The 22053-nt window shown below is 32.0% G+C and overlaps 1 protein-coding gene across 4 annotated transcripts in view; it reads left to right on the top strand.

The window, feature by feature from the left end:
* Window positions 1–21132, top strand: part of LOC145258285 (CCR4-NOT transcription complex subunit 1-like) — a 267943-nt gene extending 246811 nt beyond the window's left edge. For 3 of the 4 annotated variants that reach the window (XM_080116291.1, XM_080116293.1, XM_080116294.1), the window contains 4 exons: window positions 1981–2158; window positions 6230–6362; window positions 8739–8873; window positions 20735–21132. In XM_080116291.1, the coding sequence (XP_079972417.1) occupies window positions 1981–2158; window positions 6230–6362; window positions 8739–8873; window positions 20735–20819 (531 nt within the window). In that variant the 3' untranslated portion in view covers window positions 20820–21132. Of the gene's footprint in view, window positions 1–1980; window positions 2159–6229; window positions 6363–8738; window positions 8874–17811; window positions 17873–20734 lie in introns of those variants that run through there. The other variant, XM_080116292.1, reaches the window with a different exon arrangement.
* Window positions 21133–22053: the final 921 nt, after the last annotated feature.

Raw genomic sequence — 22053 nt, 5'->3', positions numbered from 1 at the left:
ATTGATATGCAATATGGTTTCTGTTCTTCTAGATCTACAGCAGATATGCTAACGATTATATCTCATAGGATTAATGAATCTCTTTGGAAGAACTGGGATCTTAATGATTTGAAGTCTTTATACTTTAGGACAATTGCTCTTGACATTGAAGGCCTTGGTTTGGCATAAAAGTCTACTTCACAAGATTTCCAGCTACAATATAGCTGGAAATGTTTTCTCTATTATTAAATCATTTGTGTCTGATAGAATCATAAGAGTAGTGGTTAATGGGCAGAAGTCAAAAGCTCACAGTATTGATATTGGAGTTCCTCAGGGATCCATCCTGGACCCAACTCTCTTCCTGATCTACATCAATGATCTTCCAAATAACATCCTAAGATCACTCATAGACATTTATGCTTATGACACTACCATCTATGGCAACAAAGCAAAGGCCGTAAACCACCAAGTTCTCTCTGATTCTCTCTCCTCTGATCTTGAGCATGTGGTACAATGGGGAAAGAGGTGGCTGGTAACTTTTAATGCATCTAAAACCAAGCTTCTATCTTTACATCATCAACGCTCTGATCCCCATCAGGCATCAATTGAAATAAATGGCTGTCATCTTGGTGAGGTTCCATGTTTTGACAAGCTTCTGGGATTGTCCTTTACTCCTGATCTGAAATGGAACACGTACATCAAATCCATTGCCAAGGTCGCTGGAAAAATGGTGGGATCTTTCTATCACTCCAGTAGATATCTCACTGCTGATGCAATTCTCTACCTATAAAAAAGCCAGGTATGTCCAATGATGGAATACTGTTGTCACATCTGGGTAGGAACTGCTAGGGAGACTCATCCTTCCTTGACAGTTCAAAATAGACTTCGTAGTTTGGTGGGGGATGCCCTTTTCTCTTCCCTACAACCTCTTTCTCACAGAAGGGACGTTGCGAGCCTGTCTCTTCTTTATCACTATTTTCATGTCAAGTGCTCGTCTGAGATCCCATCTATGGTCCTCCCTTGCCAAACTTTCACGAAAAACATGTCTAGCTGAAAAACTATCAATAATTTCTTCCACTCTTTATCTATGCTTAAACCTAATCGTAGATTCCATGAACAAAACTTCTTTCTTAAAACTGCACATACCTCCAATTTACTGAATTTCCACTAACAATTACTACAGTATTATCCCATTGACTACACTCATTAACCCTCATTCTCGAGTGGCCTCCAGGCCTTGATAAATGGCGATTCTTATGTGAAAAAAAAAATAGAATTGTGTCATGTTGAAATTAAGATTGAAAATATTACTAATAATGATAAAGCAGAAAAATAATTACAAAAAAAAGTATCAAATAATGCAGTTTTAGCATTTTAGTCTATTCTGTTAACTTTTGCTATTTCAAATTAGAAAATGTTTGATTGAAAGTAACTGTTTTCTTGTAAAAAGAAAAATAGTTTTAACAGCTGTACTTTATAATTTTTTGGAATTTTTACCAATTTCTACATCATGATAAAATGCATAATGTTTTTTTATATTCTCAATCATAATGCACAAGTATGAATTATTCTTCATAAATCTGATATATTAATGAAATTGCTAAATTATTAAATCTTTTACAGGCATTCTCCTTTTTGCGAGGAGTGGGGGGTCACCCTGTATATATTTAACATGCATATATTAATATCCATCAGAATCTTGATATGTTTAAGTACTGCTGGAGTACTTTGGGTAATGCTTTGGCTTAAAGAAACTATGAGACATCACCATTTTTATGAATTGCATTTTCTATTCATTTAATGTCAGTTTCTGGTGGTTCAAGAGGTTTGATGTTTTCTGCTATATTGTTAGCTCACTCTGCCTTTCTCAAGTAATTTTACCCCCCTTTAATTGCTTTCTGATGGTAGAAACCATTTTCATTCTTTGGAATGTAATTTTAATTATTTAAAATAAAAATTTTTCTTCTGTTTTTTTAAGATTTTTTTTTCTTTATTTCTCAGTCAAATGATCCTGGCTCTAAATATAACATTTCCCTGATAAATGCTTTAGTTTTGTATGTCGGAACGCAGGCGATTGATTACATACATAACACTGGTTACAAACCAAGTATGAGGACGATTGCTCATACATCTCATATGGATATCTTCCAGAATTTGGCTGTCGACCTTGATACGGAAGGTAAGACTATTTTCAAACTTAATCAAAAAATAAAAACCATGTGACAATGTTTAGCACACAATCTCCCTCTGTCTTCTTTTTTTAAATTTATTTTTAATTATTTCTTTAATAATATGCTAAGGCACTTAATGTTTGTACTTGGTTTTCACACGCGTAAAAAAAGGCACCTGTACAGTTTAGTCAAGACATTAAAAAAATGAAAATATCGAAAAAAAGGTTATATTGTACGTATCCATTTTGGACTGAAGATCTTTGAAAAAAATTTCATTTAATTTGATTGAATAGTTTTTTTTTTTTTTTTTTTTTTTACAGCGGAAAAACACGTTTTTATGAGAGCGCGTTGAAGTTAGCCATTGTGAAATTTGCTGAAGCTGAACAACATGCCATGGGGAGATAACTCCATGTAAAGTGCCGACACTCCCTCCCCATCTTTAATACTAGCTTTTCTTCCTAAAAATCGAACCTTTTGCTTGGTATCATAACAAATTGTTTTTTCACTGTAAAAAAAAAAACTACTTGATGAAATTAAGTGAAATTTTTTTTTCGGAGAACTTTGTTTCATAACGAATACGTGAAATATAACCTTTTTCAATATTTTCATTTTCTAATGTCTTGACTAAACTGTACAAGTACCCAAAACCTGTGACATAGTGGATAGAGTACTTGGTAAAATTCGATTGTAAAAGTTAAATTTTTGAAGGTTGAATCCTCAGTGCTGACGACACTCAAAATACAATTGCGAATTAATCTTTTCTATCCAGTCATGGCTGACGGAACGAGAGCATGCTACACTAGTGGATTAAATAAACAGTTCTGTTTGAAATTCTGTGTAAATTCCCGAGTTCGATAAGATGCATCTAAAAAAGGTTGGAAGTTACATTGACGGAAACTTGAAAATAACGCTCAAGATGAGAACACTATTCCAAATAAGGAATATTTTTACGGTAATAACATTTTTCCAGAACAAATAATTGTTTTCAGAATTACATTGCTACAAATTTCTTATATTTTTTGAGAAATTGTTTCAAGGCATGAAGCCACTTAATGTAAGAGGCTAATAAGTATGAAAGTTGATTATTGCAGAGTTAAGAGATGTCTATTAAAAAGCCCAAAACTATAGGTAGGAGGAAAACAGTCAGCAGAAAAAGTTCCACAAGTGTGCAGTTGAAAAGAAGCTTCTGAAATAAAAAGCTATATTACGAGCAAATTGATGGAAATCACTAGAGTCAAATGAATCAAAGAAGCTGGAACAAAGGAAACTAGGAATCGATCAAACAATTCTGAAGAAAACATACTGTAATAATTATAGAAAATACTGAGACTAACAAAGAGGCTGCAAAAAAGAATAAAAAGGGGGCCAATCAAGTTACACGTTTCTGCACCTTATCAAGAACCCTCAAGTCAGAAAGAAAACAACCTAATATTTCCAATCCCATAGCTTTGAAATTTGTGTAGACGACCAGAATGCTACACTATCGAACGTCTTTGAAATACCAAGTGCAATGACCCTATCCTTGCCTGACTTATTTATAAACCAACTGATATGGTTAGTTACAAATAGCTAAAAGATCGACAGTTGAATGAAAATTACAAAAGCTATACTTCACTGAAGATGACCAAACTTTCCAGAAAATGAACAAACTTGCTGCTCACCAACCTTTCAAAAACTTTTCTAATAACAGAGGAGATTAACAGGATGATACTTAGTTGGGTCAGACGCATCACCAACATTTTTAAGGACAACAGAAGACTCCTTCCAACAAGATTGGAAAGAGATTGAATAATTTCGAAAGGATAGAAGAATGTTCAGCAACACTATGGTTAAGAACCATAGCAGGAATTTAATCAGAATTGCAACCCTTAGACTGGTAAAGAACGTATATTTGGAGTGATTCAAGAGACTGATCAGTTTCTAAAGGAAAATCCAAAAAAAACATCACCAAAATCAACATGAGAAAAATTGGTAGATCTTGAAATAGTTTTGCTTAATGTGTGGATTACTTGCGTGAAATGTGATGGATCAATTTTCTTTTTTTTAATTTAATATTAACAAGAAAATTTATTTGCATTTATTCTCAGAAAATCAAATTGTGAAGTTAGAAAATGCAAGCTTAATTCTAGAATCTTGAAAAAAACAAAATTGTACAAAAATTTTAAATTGTTTTGTCACATTTGAAAATATTCACGTAATGTAGAGGCTACCGAAGGTATTTGAGACTGTAATTTTTACTCTTTGATTTTTTATAACTTTAAAAAAAAATTATCTGTTGATCCCATAAACAACCGAAAAGGTACACAATCACTATTATATGTAGCTATTTAGAAATAGAAAGTTACAACTTTATGATGAGTTCATTTTTTGTCAAAAGAAAATCACTTAAATACTCCTGGATGGTGGAAAATTGCTATGATCACATGACTCTAACATTTATTCATCTAGCTCCTAAAATATTGATTTTTTTGACCTTTATTCCGGATCTAAAATGGAATATGTACATCAAATCCGTTGCCAAGGTCGTTAGAAAAATTATGGGATCCTTCTATCGATCCAGTAGATGCAATTTTCTACATATATAAGAGCCAGGTACGTCCAAGGATGGAGTATTGCTGTCACATCTGGGCAGGAGCTGCTAGGAAGACCTATCCTACCATAACAGAGTTCAAAATAGACTTCGTAGCCTAGTGGGCCATGCCTGTTTTTCTTCCTTGCAACCTCTTTCTCACAGAAGAGACGTTGCGAGCCTGTCTCTGCTTTATCGTTATTTTCATGGCAAGTGCTTGTCTGAGATCCAATCTATGCCCCCCCCCCCCCACACCAAACATTCACGAGGAACACTCATTTGACTGTAAACACTTTCAATAATTTCCCCCACTCTTTATCTGTGCCTAAACCTAAACATAGATTCCATGAAAAAAACTTCTTTCTAAGAACTGCACACCTGTGGAACTCTCTTCCGTTTACCTGCTTTCCAGCTGACTACAGTATGGCTGTCTTCAAGTCCAATGTAAACAAGTTCTTGATGAGCCGTTTCCCTTAAGTAATCCAATTTACCAAATTTACACTTCTAAGGATTACTATGATATTGACCACTGTACATTTTAACCCTTATCCTCGAGTGGCTTCTGGGCCTTGACAAGTGGTGATTCCTTTGTTTTAAAAAAAAAAAAAAATTGTTTTTCAAAAGAATATGCAAATTATTATATAGGTTATAACCTATATCATCATGACTGAGTAAGAAGTTCATCTTAATAATTTTTAAATAGAAACAGTAAGCTTTTAATATTGATGTCAGTGCGACAAAAAAACAAACTGAATTTTATATGCATATATATATAATGTTTATTCTGGAGATGTGCCATTCGCTTCATCAAAGTTGAATGGCATATCAACACGCGTAACTCCCATTATAGTCTTGGCTGAGAGTCCAAAACTGATCAATCTACCAGGAAAGGCACAGCGACTCTATTGCTTCATAGCTCTTACGAAAGACATTTGTCTACTCTCATTCAACTTCAACTCTTGTTCTCCTTCTCTGGGGGTTTCTTCAGCATGTTTGACTCTAGCCTTTTGTTGGTAATTATTGTTCAGCCATTCAGAAGATACAGTTACTGAAGATAACATCTAACTGGTCTCCAGACATTTTTTCTTGTAAAACCAATCCAATGGAACTTTTCCATTAAATGAGACTCTCTATTTTTCAAATAAAGAGAATATGTCTTGGGTGGTGTGACTCTGACCAAAAATATTTTTGGTTCTTATTGTCCCTATTACAACCCCCCCCCCCCCCCGGTCAAGCACATCTGCTAGTCACATGCACTAGCAAAATATACTGCACATGTTCAGTATGAACATGGACCAACTGATCCTAGCACTTAAGTGAATCATACCTTGCTGAAAAGCCATTAACAATATATTCTTGTTTTCAAAAATATTTTTCAATAAAAACAATGTTTCTAACAATAATTTTTGCGTATAAACGCATCCTGAAATACATTATGCACATACTGCGACTAATATACAAAGTTGTTTAAACTTTTTTCCTAATGTTTTTCTTTTTTTCCTCTCTTTAGGTCGTTATTTATTCCTCACAGCAATTACAAACCAGCTCCGATATCCCAATAGCCACACGCATTATTTCAGTTGCACTTTGTTGTATTTATTTGTTGAAGCCAATGCAGAAGCTATTCAAGAACAAATCACAAGGTAAGCCACTCGCACATATAATAATGGCGTCTTCAGGGTTTCTTATTTTTTTATCATTTTTTTCTCGTTAAAACAGTTCTATGCAGATGATCAAGTTTATAGTTTTATTAATAATTTAGCTTATAATCTGGATTGTTGATCTTTCAATATTTAAACTCCATCAGATTAAACGTACATGTTTAAAATAGAAAAGGAAGACAAACTTTATACTTTTCTGTCAAGGTAACAAGTGTTGCTGTAACAGAATATGAATATAAAGAACCTGACATGCATATTTCTACTTATGTAGAGAAATTACTGACAACCACTTCTTTATATAATGAACTCTTCCAAGTAGCATATCAATGATTAAGATGCTAGCTTCAAAGAGTTCAATGGATAGTATTACAGCCAAGTTGATGCTTGTATACAAGAGCGTTACACAACTTGGAACTACTTGCATTGTTCGCTTACAGTCTATATCTGCTCTATGTATTAAAGTTTCACAAATTTAATGAAAATCGTTTTTCTCTTTTCTGTATATTTACTGCACACAATCTTAAAATCTGCCAAGAGTGATTGAACTCCCTTCATTTCTGTATAAGGTTTGTTTTGCAGCAAAGTCAGTCCTGTAAGATGCGTTGTGTATGTTTTATGATGATGGAAGATCTTTTAAAAAGTTATATTTTCGTATTAAACACAAATTTGTGGTAATCGGCAAGATATTGCTATTTGGATGAGTATAATTTTCTTATTGATATTCGTATCTTTAGCTATCATGTTATCTATTTCCACTGTTGCCTCTTTTTTAATATATTTTAATCAAATTTGTTCAGAAAAATATAAAGAAAAAAATTTATGGTGTACGCACTAATGCCGAAAAGAAAATATCATACACCAAAAATCATATAAATTGATGAAGTGGTTTATTTTAAAAAAATTATATTTTATCAGTATCCGGATATTTTGAAGAACCTCTCAAGAAACAAAGGAAGATTACTCAATTTATACTTACTAAATTTATGTTGTAATGCCTACAAGTTCCCATTAATCGCTTAAAAATGATTTTCTTTATAAAAATAAAACTAGTTGATCAATTAGTGTTATTTTTTAAATATTTTCTTTTTGTCATTGGTATGTACATCATACAGATTTTTATTTTTTAATCTTGGACAAATTGTGAATAAGAACCAAAAAATTTAAAATATGTTTAACTATTTTTTTTTTCGTTGTTGAATATATCTAAGATCGTGTGTTACATTGTAATCAGATAACAAAGACGTTCTGTATAAAGCCAATGAGTTTACTATGAATTAAAAAAAAAAAAACTTTGGATTAATAAAGAAAAAACAATAGAATGTCTTTGGTCTCAGAACTTATTTTTTTTTTTATTCCATTATTTATATATATATATATATATATATATATATAATGTGCTTGCTTGTGAATTTTATGTCACACCACACAAAGCATATTATCACTGGGACATAGTGGGACAGACTTATGGTGGAGTAAGATGTTTGTTAACATTACATTTAAAATTTTTGCATATTTGTTATAGTTGGGGGAGCAAGCAAGTGGTCTGAAGAAAATTGTTAGAGAAGAAAATTGTATCATGTAAACTATAGTATTTTTTCCATAATCTGGCGCTCCGATTAGGCATGTGGTGGCTTGTCTACAATAGACATCCACTAACACTTAAAGCAAAAGTTGCCAAAGAGGGGATGAGCTTCAGCAGCATATTTACTGATGGAGTATACTTTTTTGACAGTCTTATACGTGCTAATTCATTAGTTTGAAAAAGTTAAATAAAAAATATTTTTGGAAATGGAAAAATATAATTTTGGGAAGTGAAACCTGTCTAGTGAAGGTTGAGGACATGCATAGGAAGAAATGATATAAGAATAAGATGAACGTGAGTCTTAAAGACAAATTTAGAGGAAAATTACATTTGAACAATATAGGCAGAACAGGGGACTTTGATGGTGTAGCTATGTTGAAAGAATGGGTGAAAGTTTGGTTTAGTATATGTAGAATTGTAAAGATTGTCCACTTTATCGTAGAAGGCCAAATAAAACATTGGGAATGATCAGACCTGGCAAAGATAGGTTATTTTGAAAGTCAATTTCTTAACATGATAGCATATGAAACCGAATTTAATTATGATGTAAAACTGTTGCATGTTAAAATAATTTATGAAAGTTGTTGCTTCCCGAATCGGCGTTTAAATGAGATCTTTATATAAAATTCTGTTGAAAATTAAAGTTTGTATGAAAACAAACAAGATTTTTTTTTTTTTTTTACAAAATTAAGTCATAGTTGCTGTTATGGAGGAATGTATTTTTAGAGGCTCTGTCCATTATAATAAAATTGTCTCAATCTTTATTTTCTTTTTAGGGTTCTTCTTGAACGACTGATTGTTAATCGACCGCATCCCTGGGGACTCTTGATTACCTTCATTGAACTCATTAAAAACCCGCAGTTCAAATTTTGGAACCATGATTTTGTTCGATGTGCCCCGGAAATTGAAAAGTAAGTGAATATTAATTTTCGAGCTTTTGTTCCAGTTTTTGGTAAGTATTTTTTTTATCCTCCTTAAAAAAAAAAAATGCTGTTCAAAAGCTGTTAAATATGTAAAAAAATCTCTTTTAAGCTATGGAACACTTTATACTGCATGTTAAGATGATTTGTTTGAATTGGTTTTTCCTGAATTGGCATTTAAATAAGATTCTAATTTATTAAAACTTGTGTTGAGAATGATTCCAAGTTTGAGTGAAATTATTTAAAAAAATTTTTTTTTTACCTAAGTAATTGCTAGCTGTTGTGTTGTCTGGGTGAGTTGCCCAGACAGCATCTCTGACCATGACAGTCCTGTTTGAACTCTGCTAAGATAAGCTAATCCCAATTCTATCAGTGAAGACTTGCATCTTAATGCTTGTACCAATTTAGTTCAATTGTTTTTCTTACTGATGAACAGCATGGCTAAACCATGGAAGGAATCGATGGATAGAAGAAAAAGATCTCTGAATCAATCGTTGTTCAATATCACTTAATTGATGTGATGTTGCAAAACACAATGTTACAAATTTTTTTTTTTTTTTTTTTACTATTTTGAGATTCTTTTGGCCAGCAACCTTCATCATCCAATCGCCTGGTGGATTGTTTTGTGGTCAATGATTTTGATCCTAACTCTGAAATTGATGCAGACAAATTTTTCGTAGCAGTTGACAATGTCTGGACGAGTTTAAACGTCAAATTCAGCTTAACTTTATAATTTCGAATTCGTGAATGAGATCAAAAAATTGATTTTTTTGCAATATACATATGGTACAGCGTTGACAATGGTTGCTACTTAAACTTGTTTTTCTAAAGAAACAGAACAAATGCTTTATTTTTCACTTGTAATTCTCAATTTAACAGAAAATCTTCAGGATATATTTAAAAATTTTAATAATGATTGTCATTTCAAGAAGGACCAATTATTTCCTATTAGTTCAGATTTATACAAAAAGATCTTTACTGACATGTTTTTGTTTGAAATGAAGTGTTTGCATGATTATAGTTGTAGAATGTCTTGCTCCTCCTCTTCCAATAGATGTATTGAGAGGTTACACACGTCATGAATTGTGAAATCTCATCCTTATAAAAGATTGCTTTCAAAACTGCAATCAGTTAACTGCGTTTCAGATAAAAGTTGGATTTCTCTTTCCAGTTTATTTTTTAGATTGTACATTTGCTCCAGATTTGAAATATCATGTCTCACTAACACATAAAATGCCTTAACAATAGAGCAAAAAAAAAAAAAATAAATCCTGAAGATTGAAATCGCTGGAGATGGATGAAAAACAAGTCTCTGATCCATAGTTCAGAGACCTGAAAATTAGCTTGCAGCACTTTTATTAGCATCTGTCTAATGGTATTGTTATCTTGGGTACATTATTAAAGTTTACTTTCATCTGATCAAAAATAAATATAGGGTGATTTTTTATTTAAACAAATTACAAATTTTTAATTAACATTTCTATAATTAGTTAAAGAAATATTTTAAAGTGGCTAAGTGAACTTGTGGACTCGATTCAACTTGTCTGGCAATCTTTTCTTTTCTGCTTTTAAAAAAATTTCAAGCTAAAATTTAATTATGCTATCTTTTAGTGAATTATTAATTGAACCAAATTGTAATAAAACTAATTTAAGATGCTGATGACCTATTATGATAAACCAAGTTATTTTTTTTTTTCCATAAGATTTTTTTTTCCATAAGTTTTTTTTTTTCATCAGTTTTTTTTTCCATAAGTTTTTTTTTTTTCCATAAGTTTTTTTTTTTTACACAAGTTTTTTTTTTTACACAAGTTTGTTTTTTTTACACAAGTTTGTTTTTTTTACACAAGTTTGTTTTTTTTACACAAGTTTGTTTTTTTTACACAAGTTTGTTTTTTTTACACAAGTTTGTTTTTTTTACACAAGTTTGTTTTTTTTACACAAGTTTGTTTTTTTTACACAAGTTTGTTTTTTTTACACAAGTTTGTTTTTTTTACACAAGTTTGTTTTTTTTACACAAGTTTGTTTTTTTTACACAAATTTGTTTTTTTTACACAAGTTTGTTTTTTTTACACAAGTTTGTTTTTTTTACACAAGTTTGTTTTTTTTACACAAGTTTGTTTTTTTTACACAAGTTTGTTTTTTTTTACACAAGTTTGTTTTTTTTACATAAGTTTTTTTACATAAGTTTTTTTACATAAGTTTTTTTACATAAGTTTTTTTACATAAGTTTTTTTACATAAGTTTTTTTTTACATAAGTTTTTTTTACATAAGTTTTTTTTACATAAGTTTTTTTTTACATAAGTTTTTTTTTACATAAGTTTTTTTTTTACATAAGTTTTTTTTTTTACATAAGTTTTTTTTTTTACATAAGTTTTTTTTTTTACATAAGTTTTTTTTTTTACATAAGTTTTTTTTTTTACATAAGTTTTTTTTTTACATAAGTTTTTTTTTTTACATAAGTTTTTTTTTTTACATAAGTTTTTTTTTTTTACATAAGTTTTTTTTTTTACATAAGTTTTTTTTTTACATAAGTTATATTCAACAACAGTTGAATAAAAGAATGATTGTTACTAAATTACACACGTGTTTCATATTCATAACCAGATAATATAAGCTTTCCTCTAGTCTGATCTCATTTCACAAGGCAGGGCTTGAGTATTAAAATGAATGAGTGATAAACTAAAGGTCTTTGTCATGGAGATGTGTTATGTCCAATCGTGTTCATTTTCAGCAACAGAAGATACTTGAGAGGTTGAAGTTAGAAGCTGGTATTAATAGAGAAAAGTTGGAACAATTAAAGATTTGCAAACATTATACACTTTGCAGAGATTTGCAAAAAATAAACACATTCAAATATGTAAAATATAGGCAGAATACATTGAATTATTTTTTGTATTTGGAACATGCAAAGTTCAAACTAAAACATTACTACAACATATTTATTACAACTTCCTCCTCCTTTCAGAAGTATCTGGTTAAACAACAAAACTGATGCTTTAAATAAACCGTGATAAACTAAAAGATGAATGAAGATGAAAATGGCTAAACTCATGTGCAGAGAAGACTAATAAGAAAAGCTCAAATCTTTATAAGCTCATCGACTGTAAGGAAATAAATTGAATTTTGTTAGGAGAAAAAGAAAGTCTAACCAGTAGTCATTTTCTGAAACAGTTAAGGATTTACATGACGAAAAAGATAATCGATATCATCATCGTACCAACAATGGTGACCTGGACACTTAATACCAGGAAAGGAAATTTACAATGATTCAAAGAAGTGTGGAGAGGTCATTGCTGGACTTTAGAGGAAATGAGGTTATAATAAGAATGGCTTGCATCATAAACATTGAAAAGAGTAAGGTACGTGAAAGACACTGATTGTCAAGTTGTTTTGTTGTACAAAAGATTTGAGATAGAAGCTAAGCAATATGGTTGTCGTGGCAACAATGCAGAGAATTTTAAAGAAAGCAAAAGTGGACAAAAAGACCAACAGTTGACACCCAGAGATGGGAGGCAGCTATCAGAAATATGCAACTTATGTAACATTGGAAATTAATAAGTGTTTGACTGTTACATATTAGGCACCTTATGTCAACAGCGATTAAGTCAGCTGGTGTGGATTTTGACAAGGGTCACACTAAGTACGTCATGATACCCCAAATCTGAAAACAGCATCATTCCTATTGTTGAATGAAAGATAGGTGATGTAGAATTGGAGCAAGTGGCAGCAGATCATCAAGTGGCATGGACAAAACAGAAGTATGAGTTGAGATGACAAATGACGTCACATTTTTTTGAGTTGAAAGAAAACAAAGGGTTGGAAGCAACTACTGCCAATAATGTAGAAGGAAAACTTTGATAATCGCTAAGTGTGAAATGTTACATTGTTGTCTCTGTCTGCATGTCACCATTTCAGTTAAAAAATTAACTGAATAAATGTCTCAAAGAACCTTAGTCTTTCTCTCTGCAAGTTAATTCTATCCCAAAATAAAACCTTTAAGAAATGCCTGGGAAATTCTCTCTGTATTTCTTTTGGCATGAAAAGAAGGAAAAGTTATGTAAGAAAAGGATAGGGAGCAACTAGAAAAAGTGAGACCTCCTTCCGCCTTATATAAACAATTTTTCAATTGAAAACATATTTTCTTTAGTGTAACAAGTTTTTAACTTAAAGCAATATGTAAGATTTGTTTGAAAAATCAAATAAAAAAACAAAAAACTCTTATGTTTTAAAAACATGAGTTTTATTTTGCAAAAAGACCAATGTCTTCATTATTCGAACTACTATTCTCATGTGGATCATTTCAGGTGCATTCTTTCAAATTCTGAAACCGATTCTGAATTTTGACTTGAATTAATCTATAGGATTCTGCTTGTCATGACACAACAGATTAATTGTATTACTCAGTTCTAAGTGACAGTCTTCTGAAGATGTAATCCTCACTACAAGTGGTAGTGGGAAATGGCATAAAAATGGCTGGCAATAAAAACACCCACCAGTTCTGGCAAATAGCAAACCGGATCCTGAACAGAAATGTGCGTTCTATCCCAACCATTATAAATGGACCAGAGGTCATCTCGACATCATCCGACAAGGCCAAACTATTTGCCAAGAACTTTGCGGCAAATTCTACCCTGTGCGATGAAGGCCATCGACTCCCCGTATTCCCTCCTATAACAAACAACACGCTATGCAACATACAAATATCTGTGCGTGAGGTCGCCAAGCTAATCAAGAACCTTGACTCCAGTAAAGCAACTGGTCCTGACGGTATTCCAATTATACTGTTAAAAAAATTACAACCAGAACTTGCCTCCATACTTACAAAACTGTTTAAGCGTTACCTTAAGGAGAAGTGCTTCCCAACACCCTGGAAAACCTCATCACATGCCCTGTATTTAAAAATTCAGGTGATACGTCCTCTCCCTCTCAGTACAGACCAATAAGTCTCCTGTGTGTCATGAGTAAGTTGCTGGAATCCACAATAAATAGAGAAGTAGTCAACCACCTCAGCAGAAATAACCTTCTTAGCGACACGCAATATGGTTTCCGTTCTGCTAGATCTACAGCAGATGTGCCAACAGTTATATCTCATAGGATTAGCGAATCTCTTGACAAACGCTTCATTTCTAGGGCAATTGCTCTTGGCATATCAAAGGCCTTTGATAAGGTTTGGCATAAAGGCCTACTACACAAGATTTCCAGCTACGGTATAACTGGAAATGTTTTCTCAATCATTAAATCATTTCTCTCTGATAGGCTCATAAGAGTAGTGGTTGATGGGCAGAAATCAGAGGCCCACAGTATTAATGTTGGAGTCCCTCAGGGGTCCATACTGGGCTCAACTCTCTTCCTGATCTACATCAATGATCTCCCAAAACACATACTAAAATCTTTCGTTGACATCTATGCTGATGACACGACGATCTATGGCAACACATCAAAGGCCATAAATGATGATGTTCTCTCTGATTCTCTCTCCTCTGATCTCGAGCGCGTGGTACAGTGGGGGAAGAGGTGGCTGGTTACCTTTTAATGCATCTAAGACCAAGCTCCTATCTCTACATCATAAACGCTCTGATCCCCATCTGGCATCAATTGAAATGGATGGCTCTCGTCTAGGGAGGCCCCATGTTTTGATAAGCTTCTGGGTTTGACCTTTACTCTTGATCTTAAATGGAACACATACATCTACATCAAGTCTGTGGCCAAGGTCGCTGGGAAAATGGTGGGATCCTTCTACCGCTCCAGAAGATATCTCACTACTGATGCAATTCTCTATCTATATAAAAGCCAAGTACGTCCAAGGATGGAGTACTGCTGCCACATCTGGGCAGGAGCTGCTAAAAACAGCCTATCCTGCCTTGACAGAGTACAAAATAGACTCCGTGGCTTGGTGGGGGATGCCCTTTTCTCTTTCCCTGCAACCTCTTTCCCACAGAAGAGACGTAGCGAGCCTATCTTTGTTCTATCGTTATTTCCACGGCCAGTGCTCGTCTGCGCTCCATTCTCTGGTCCTCCCTCGCCAATCTTTTTCAAAAAACACCCGACTAGCTGAAACCACCGTCAATAATTTTCCCCACTCTTCATCTGTGCCTAAATCAAAACGTAGATTCCATGAACAAAGCTTCTTTCTTAGAACTGCACGTCTGTGGAACTCTGTTCCGCTTGCCTGTTTCCCTCCTGACTTCAACCTGGATGTCTTCAAGTCCAACACAAACAAATTCCTGATGAACCGCCCCCTTAAGTAATGATACTTTACCAATTCTCCAATACTATTATTACACTATCCCATTGATTACTGTACACAATAACCCTTATCCCCAAGTGGTCAGTGGGCCTTGATAAGTGGTGAACTCCATGTAAAAAAAAAAAAAAAAAACTCTATCAAAGGGTTCAGTTTGAAAGTTCCTGTGTTTAATGTAAAGGTTAAAAAGATGCACCTGAAGATGTTTAGAGGTTACACCAGTTGAAACATTGTGAATATAACGAATCATAGCTGAAATAATAAAAATGTTCTCAAATATTCTGAAACCTGTTAATATTTGAAAATATTTAAAACAAATTCCATAGAAATTAAAAATAACTATAACAAACGTTAACCAAAATGACAGGATTTGGCATTAAATAACCTGAAAGGGATGGATATGCCATAAAACATGTTACTATAATCAAAATAAAATTACTATTTCCTTTTTCTCCTCAAAAAACTATTTTACTTATTTTTATAGTTGTCCAAGAAGTGATGCTATTTTAATCTTAAACTTTTCTTATGAAAATAAAACCACTGATCCCAAAGGTTTGATCAGTTGACGTTATTTAATACTGAAGCGAATGCTTGTATTGTTCAAAGTGGGAACTAATTGTTAGTCATATGCGTAGTTAATGTCTCATACAGTTTCAGAAGCAATCTTCCCTACTTTTGATTTTTTTGTTTTTTTTTGTTTTGTTATTTTTTTACACAGTCGCTAGGGCCAATGTAACTAGAAGAGACGGAATCCTAAAATCGTGAAAAACTATTAATACAAGTTTGAATTGTGAAGTTATCTGCCCTTGTTTCTTCAAGATGACTACATGAGAGATCCCTTTTTGCTTACTCATAAAATTTTGTTTTCTTAGTTAAAAATAAAAACACTTGATTATGTGATTTTTGGAATATAGCATTTCATTCAGTTATGTGTGTGTTCAGCATAGATTAAAAAAAAATGTTTGTCTTTTAATATAAATGAATTTTGCACAGGAACCAGAACAATCACTTTTTGCACAACCTTATCTTCTATTAGTATCTGATATCTGTCTGAATCCGAAACCATACTATTACTTCTGTTAATGCACTATTGTACTATCTTTTAATGCTCAATTCAGTTTTACTCTACTATTTCACACTGATGTACTATCTTTCCATTTCATGTTGGTAGTGTAGTATTTGTTTTGCTATCATGAAACCATCTTCCCAAGTATTACCTCCTTTTTAAGGAGAAGCAGTGTAGTATGTCTGATCGTTTTGATACCATCCTCCTAAGCTAGCAAAAATATGTTCACTCTAGTTATATACTTTTGCTAGCATATATACGACGTGCCTTAAATAAGTTTCCAGTCTTTTTTCATATGGGCACTTCTATTGATAGTACACACATGAAACTTTAGTCCCCTTCAAAGTAATCTCCTCCCGCTGCAATGCACTTGTTATACCATTCCAACAACTTCTGAAAAGCCCCATGAAAGTTCTCTTGTGTGATAGTGTCGATGACGCTCACCACACCTCTTTTATCTCCTTGTCTCATGACAAAAACCTAAGAGAATAACCAAAAGTCACAGGGAGCAAGATCTGGACTATAAAGGGAGGGTGAGGAACTGTCTTGATGCCCATCTTGATCAAAAAGTCTGTGACAAAGATGGAATTGTGGATTGGTGCATTGTCCTGGTGGAAATGCCACTGACCCGATTTGAAGAATATTGGCCTCTTCCGACGGAATCTATTCCTGAACTCCCTTAAAACCTCAACATAGTATTCCTTGTGTACTGTCGTCCGGTGGGAACCCAGTGTATTTAGATCATGCACGTGCTGTCAAAAAATAGATTGTCATAAGTTTCTGAGTGGATTTGCTCTGTCTGACAGCATATCTCCACTATGACAGGTCACCAGGGCATCAAGAACTGCAGGATCTGAATTGATCGACTGTTTCCCTGCTGTTGTGATGTCTTTTTGTTCTGATATTCTCTAAGTACTCTTGGGACAAACTTTGCACAAATCTTCTGCATCTTCAGTTCCTCGCGAATAATTGTGTACTTATTGTCTCTATAGACACGATGAAATTCTTTTTTTGGCCAATCAACTCTGGTGTTCTGACTTTCTTACTTCTCCCACACCTCTCATCATCCCTCACAAACACCCTGCCTTCCTTGAATTTCCTTTGCCATTCAAAAACTAATGCTCAGTTCGTGCAAGATGGTCCAAAAGCAGTCTGAAGCATTCCATATGTTTTTGTGGCATTTTTTCAAGTTTAAAACAGAATTTTATTGCATATTGTTCTTCTAAAGTGTTCTCACGTCCCGATTGCAATTTTTGAAATTCACTAGCTTTGACAATCAGGCTTTAGTAGGGTGTATTTCAATTCCTGTTATAGCTGTTCATTTGAACCTGAAATCCTAAAAATTGGTCAGTCATCTCATAAGATGTATAGCAATAACATACTGAATTTTCATGAGTTTTACCATAATTTTAAATGCCTGTACAAAAAAGTTTGGAAACTTATTGAAGACACCTCATATTTTTACCCACCCCCTCATTCTTTATGCAACCACTTTTTATTGACGTACATTTTTTTTTTTCATTATAAGGTCCCAGTTACTATTTTTAATTTTGCAAAATAATTTAAAAAAATAAAAAAAACTTATTTCAGTCACTTTTGATTTTTTTTTTTCTTCTAGATTAGCTTTAAATTTAAAGGACGTACATGGCCAAATGCAGCTCTAATGCAGGTGGGGTTTTCTTTCAGACTCCTAATCTCTTTAGTTTTAAAATCTTTAATAAAAAATAAAAAATGTAAACACAAACAGGGATTTTTAATTTCCTGTTCACCTGTTCATATCATCATCTCCTGCATGCTCAGCTGGGCCATCAATTATCTTAAAAAAAAAAAATTTATAACCTCTTCCTCAACCTTGTTTTTATCCCAGTTTCTTTTGAGGAAAAAATTTTTTTAATCTCACGTATATTTAAAAATTTTATTTGAATTTTTTCTTATTTTTCTATTCTATTTTCATTTTATTTATAATATTTATTTTTACTTTTGATTTCTTTTTAATCGAAACCTTTTTTTTAATTAGAACCTGGATTTTCACTGCACAGTTTAAAAATGTTGGCCACTGGAAATCATAAATTTGCACGGTTTAAAAATGTTGGCCACTGGAAATCATAAATTTGCACAGTTTAAAAATGTTGGCCACTGGAAATCATAAAATTGCACAGTTTAAAAATGTTGGCCACTGGAAATCATAAAATTCTGATTAATTTTAGTGAGAAAATGCAGAAAATATTCAAAAAGAATTTCTAGATTATAATTATGTCAATTTTTAGATTTAAAAAATGTTGTCAGGATAATTTATGGCAACATTTTGAAGGAATTTATTTTTCTCTTTTCATTTAAAACCTTTCTGATTTAGATAGTCTTTTTTCTTAAATAACATTCTTTCAAACATATTTTGAATAATATAAGCCATTCTATAAGCAAAGGTGCATAAGATTGGTTGCTCTTCCCAAAATTCTATTAAACTTCTGCAAATCAAAGTGGACCAAGTAAAAATCAGATACCCTGTAGCAGAAGACGATGATTGGTGAACATTTCAAGTGACACCGGTTGTTCGACCTTGACATTGCCATTGACTGTTCCTAAACACGTCAAATAGCAGACATGGTCGAATGTTTGTAAGCAAGATTTTTAAAAATATATTTACAAAACTTTTTAAGATTTAAAAGAAAAAATATATATTTACAAAACATTTTTTTTTTTTTTAATATTAAGTATTTACAAAAATTTTAAGGATTAAAAACAAACTTTTTTCTATTTACACAAAACTTTTTAATGTTACATGTATTTAAACAAAATATAGTTAAAATGGGTGTCTTTCTGAGTGCTTTTTTTTTTTTTTTGAATATATTCACAGAACTTTGTTAAGAAAACTAATAATTATAATAAATAAATAAAAAGAATGAGCTTTATTAATCACAAAACATCAACTGAGAATTTCGGACGCTAAAACTTGTATTTAATTTGCCCTTGTGGAGAAGTAAGCAAATAGCAAGTTTTAATAAAAATAAGTTATAAAGATTTGTATCTTGTGATACTACATTTTATCTTTTATAAAAAATAAATTATAAAAAGACGTGAATAAAATATTTTTAAATCTCGAATGTTTATACTTGTTGCTTATACTTGTGATTTTATTTGCATAAAAATTGCCTCAGTCTAATGCCACTTGACCACTGATATACATTGCACTTTCAATAAATATTGAATTGTATTAAAAATGCACGCAGGAACACACACACACACACAAACTGGACATAAAAATCAGTGTTGGTCGCAAAAACTTGCAAAACATTTGCGAAAATCCGAACAAGTCAGTTATTTTATATTTGTTTCTGCTATTAAAAAGTTTGTTTTAAATGATTTTATTTAAGTTTTTAAAAATGTATTATTAATAGAATTTCGGATGCTGATCTCTTCTCTCTATTAGAGAAGAGATCAGCATAGCTCATTCTTTTTATTTATTTATTTATTTTTATCATAATTATAATTATTATTAGTTTTATTAAAAAGTTCTGTAAATATATTTAAAAAAAAAAGCACTCAGAAAGACATCCATTTATTTAAATATTTGTTTAAATACGTTCCTTTTGTTACTTACATTTAAAAGTTTTGTTACTTACATTAAAATGTTTTGTGTAAATAGAAAAAAGTTTTTTAAAATTTTAGTTTTGTAAATATATTTTTAAAAAATTTTGCTTGCGAACATTCGACCATGTCTGCTATTTGATGTGTTTACAAACAACCACTGGCAATGTCAAGGTTGAACAACAAGTGTCACTTGAAATGTTCGCCAATCTTCATCTTCTGCTACAGGGTATTTAATCTTTACTTGATCCATCAAAGTTTTAGATAAAAACAATTTTGCAAGTCATTTTGTGTGTGTTTTACTTCAGTTGAACTTCTCAGAATTCAAGAGGCTCCCATTCCTGGGCTAATACTTGGTTTTTATATGAGACATATTTCAAACACAGAGTTAATAAAGAAGTTGAGAACATTATTTCCCTCTCCCCAATTGACCATTTAAATATGTTATAGAATATCTTTCTTGTGATCTTTTTGCTTTTGAATATTTAGTCAGGTTTTACTTGTGGGGTAAAGTATCCTCATGCCAGGTTATCCAGACAAACCTTTTGTACAGAAACACCTTAGACACTCAACGACAATGTCTAGTAGGCATTCAATTTTCAAAGTTTGGATTTTTTTGTGATTAACATTGAACACACGTTTCTACATTACATAATTTTGAAAAGAATGATCGGAACCTTTCGACAATCTCGCCCTACCTACACACACATCCTATTTCTGATACATATGTTTGTTCAACCCCTTAAAGACTTACATCATTTTCTTTAAATTTACCAATGTACTTTAAATTTACCAATGTAAATATTTGAATAATTAAAATTGCCAGAATTTAAAATTCTTAAAAATACATCCACTTCTAACATTAGTTTTGTTTTTCATTTGATTTCTTTTTGATTTTTGTGAAATGACCAATTTCTAATGTCTTACACCTTTTTAATGTCTTTTTCAAATTTCAGATTATTCGACTCTGTTGCCCGATCCTGTATCCAACCAAAACAGGCCCCAAACATACGTGAACAGGATGCAGCAGATGTCCACTAAGAATTGGCTCAATAATTAATAACAAAAAGAAGCCAAGTTGCAAATATTCAAAAATTTTAAAAGAATCAAAAATACAAAAATAAAAAAAATAGCAAAACAAAAAAAACAAGGAAAACCTGCATATATTTACACACACACACACACACACACACACACTCTGTACCTTTGCAGGGAAAAAAAAGAAAGTCTTTCCACGTTGACAGTGTGGTTTCTAAACACATTGATGTGTTCTCCTTAAAATAAAAAGGAAACAAAGTCCAAACAAACTTTAAATTCATCCCAGTTGTTTTTTTGTTTTTTTTAAAATTAACTTCTTAAATCTGATTCATTGTGAGTAATTCTTTGTATTTTGTTGTATGATAAAGATGAAAAAACAAAACATATTTTTAACAACCCCACTGTATTACTTGAGACTTTTCCCCCAGTGTACAGTACAGCTCATTTAAAGTTTTATGGAAGTAGAAAAACAGATTTATAATAAAATTAAAAAAAATAAAAAATAAATAATAGTATTCCATGCGGGCCAGACTTCACCTATGATGTAGTGGTTGCCTCGTATACTCTAAACGCACTCCCCACCCCACTGCCAGCTTTTTCGTTCTTTATAAACTGTTACTTTTTTGTATATTAGATGTATAACGTTTGTTATAATTTAAATCTTTTCATATTGATATTTTTCTTGTGGGCTTTTTTTTTTTTTTTTTTTTTTTTTTCAACCACAATTTGCTCAAAATAAAGCATTCTTTTTCACTAAAAATCATTTTAATAATTTAGTTTAAAGCGAGCCTGGTTCTTTCCACTAAACCCTCACTTATTCCTCATTTAAAAAACCTCACTATTCCTCGTTAAAAAAAAAACTGGACTTAATGTGACCAATCTGAATATTGCATTTACAGAACCAATTTATTAACTGATGATTTATTAAAAATAAAGCATCAAATTAAAAATCCAAGCAACTGGTGTGTAAAATATTACCAGCAACATTTTTTCTTAATATTATTATTATCTTAATAATAATAGTAATTATTTTTGCTGTTATCTGATCCGAGATGTACAGAAAAAAATGCCTGCTACGATGATTTTTCTGTCAAAATCCTTAACTTGTTCTGCTTCTATTTTTCGCTGAACCATCATTTTTACATCCCGGCTGGTAATTCGGAAACTGCTGAGAATAAACTTTAGGAAAAAAAATAAAAAAGATATTCACTTTCCAAAAAAAAAAAAATACTCCCTT

The sequence above is a fragment of the Euprymna scolopes genome, chromosome 33 (genome assembly GCF_053919585.1).
Source record: "Euprymna scolopes isolate OS-2025 chromosome 33, ASM5391958v1, whole genome shotgun sequence".
Taxonomy (NCBI): domain Eukaryota; kingdom Metazoa; phylum Mollusca; class Cephalopoda; order Sepiida; family Sepiolidae; genus Euprymna; species Euprymna scolopes.
The sequence above is the reverse complement of the archived record's forward strand: the minus strand, read 5'-3'. Positions and strand labels throughout refer to the sequence as shown.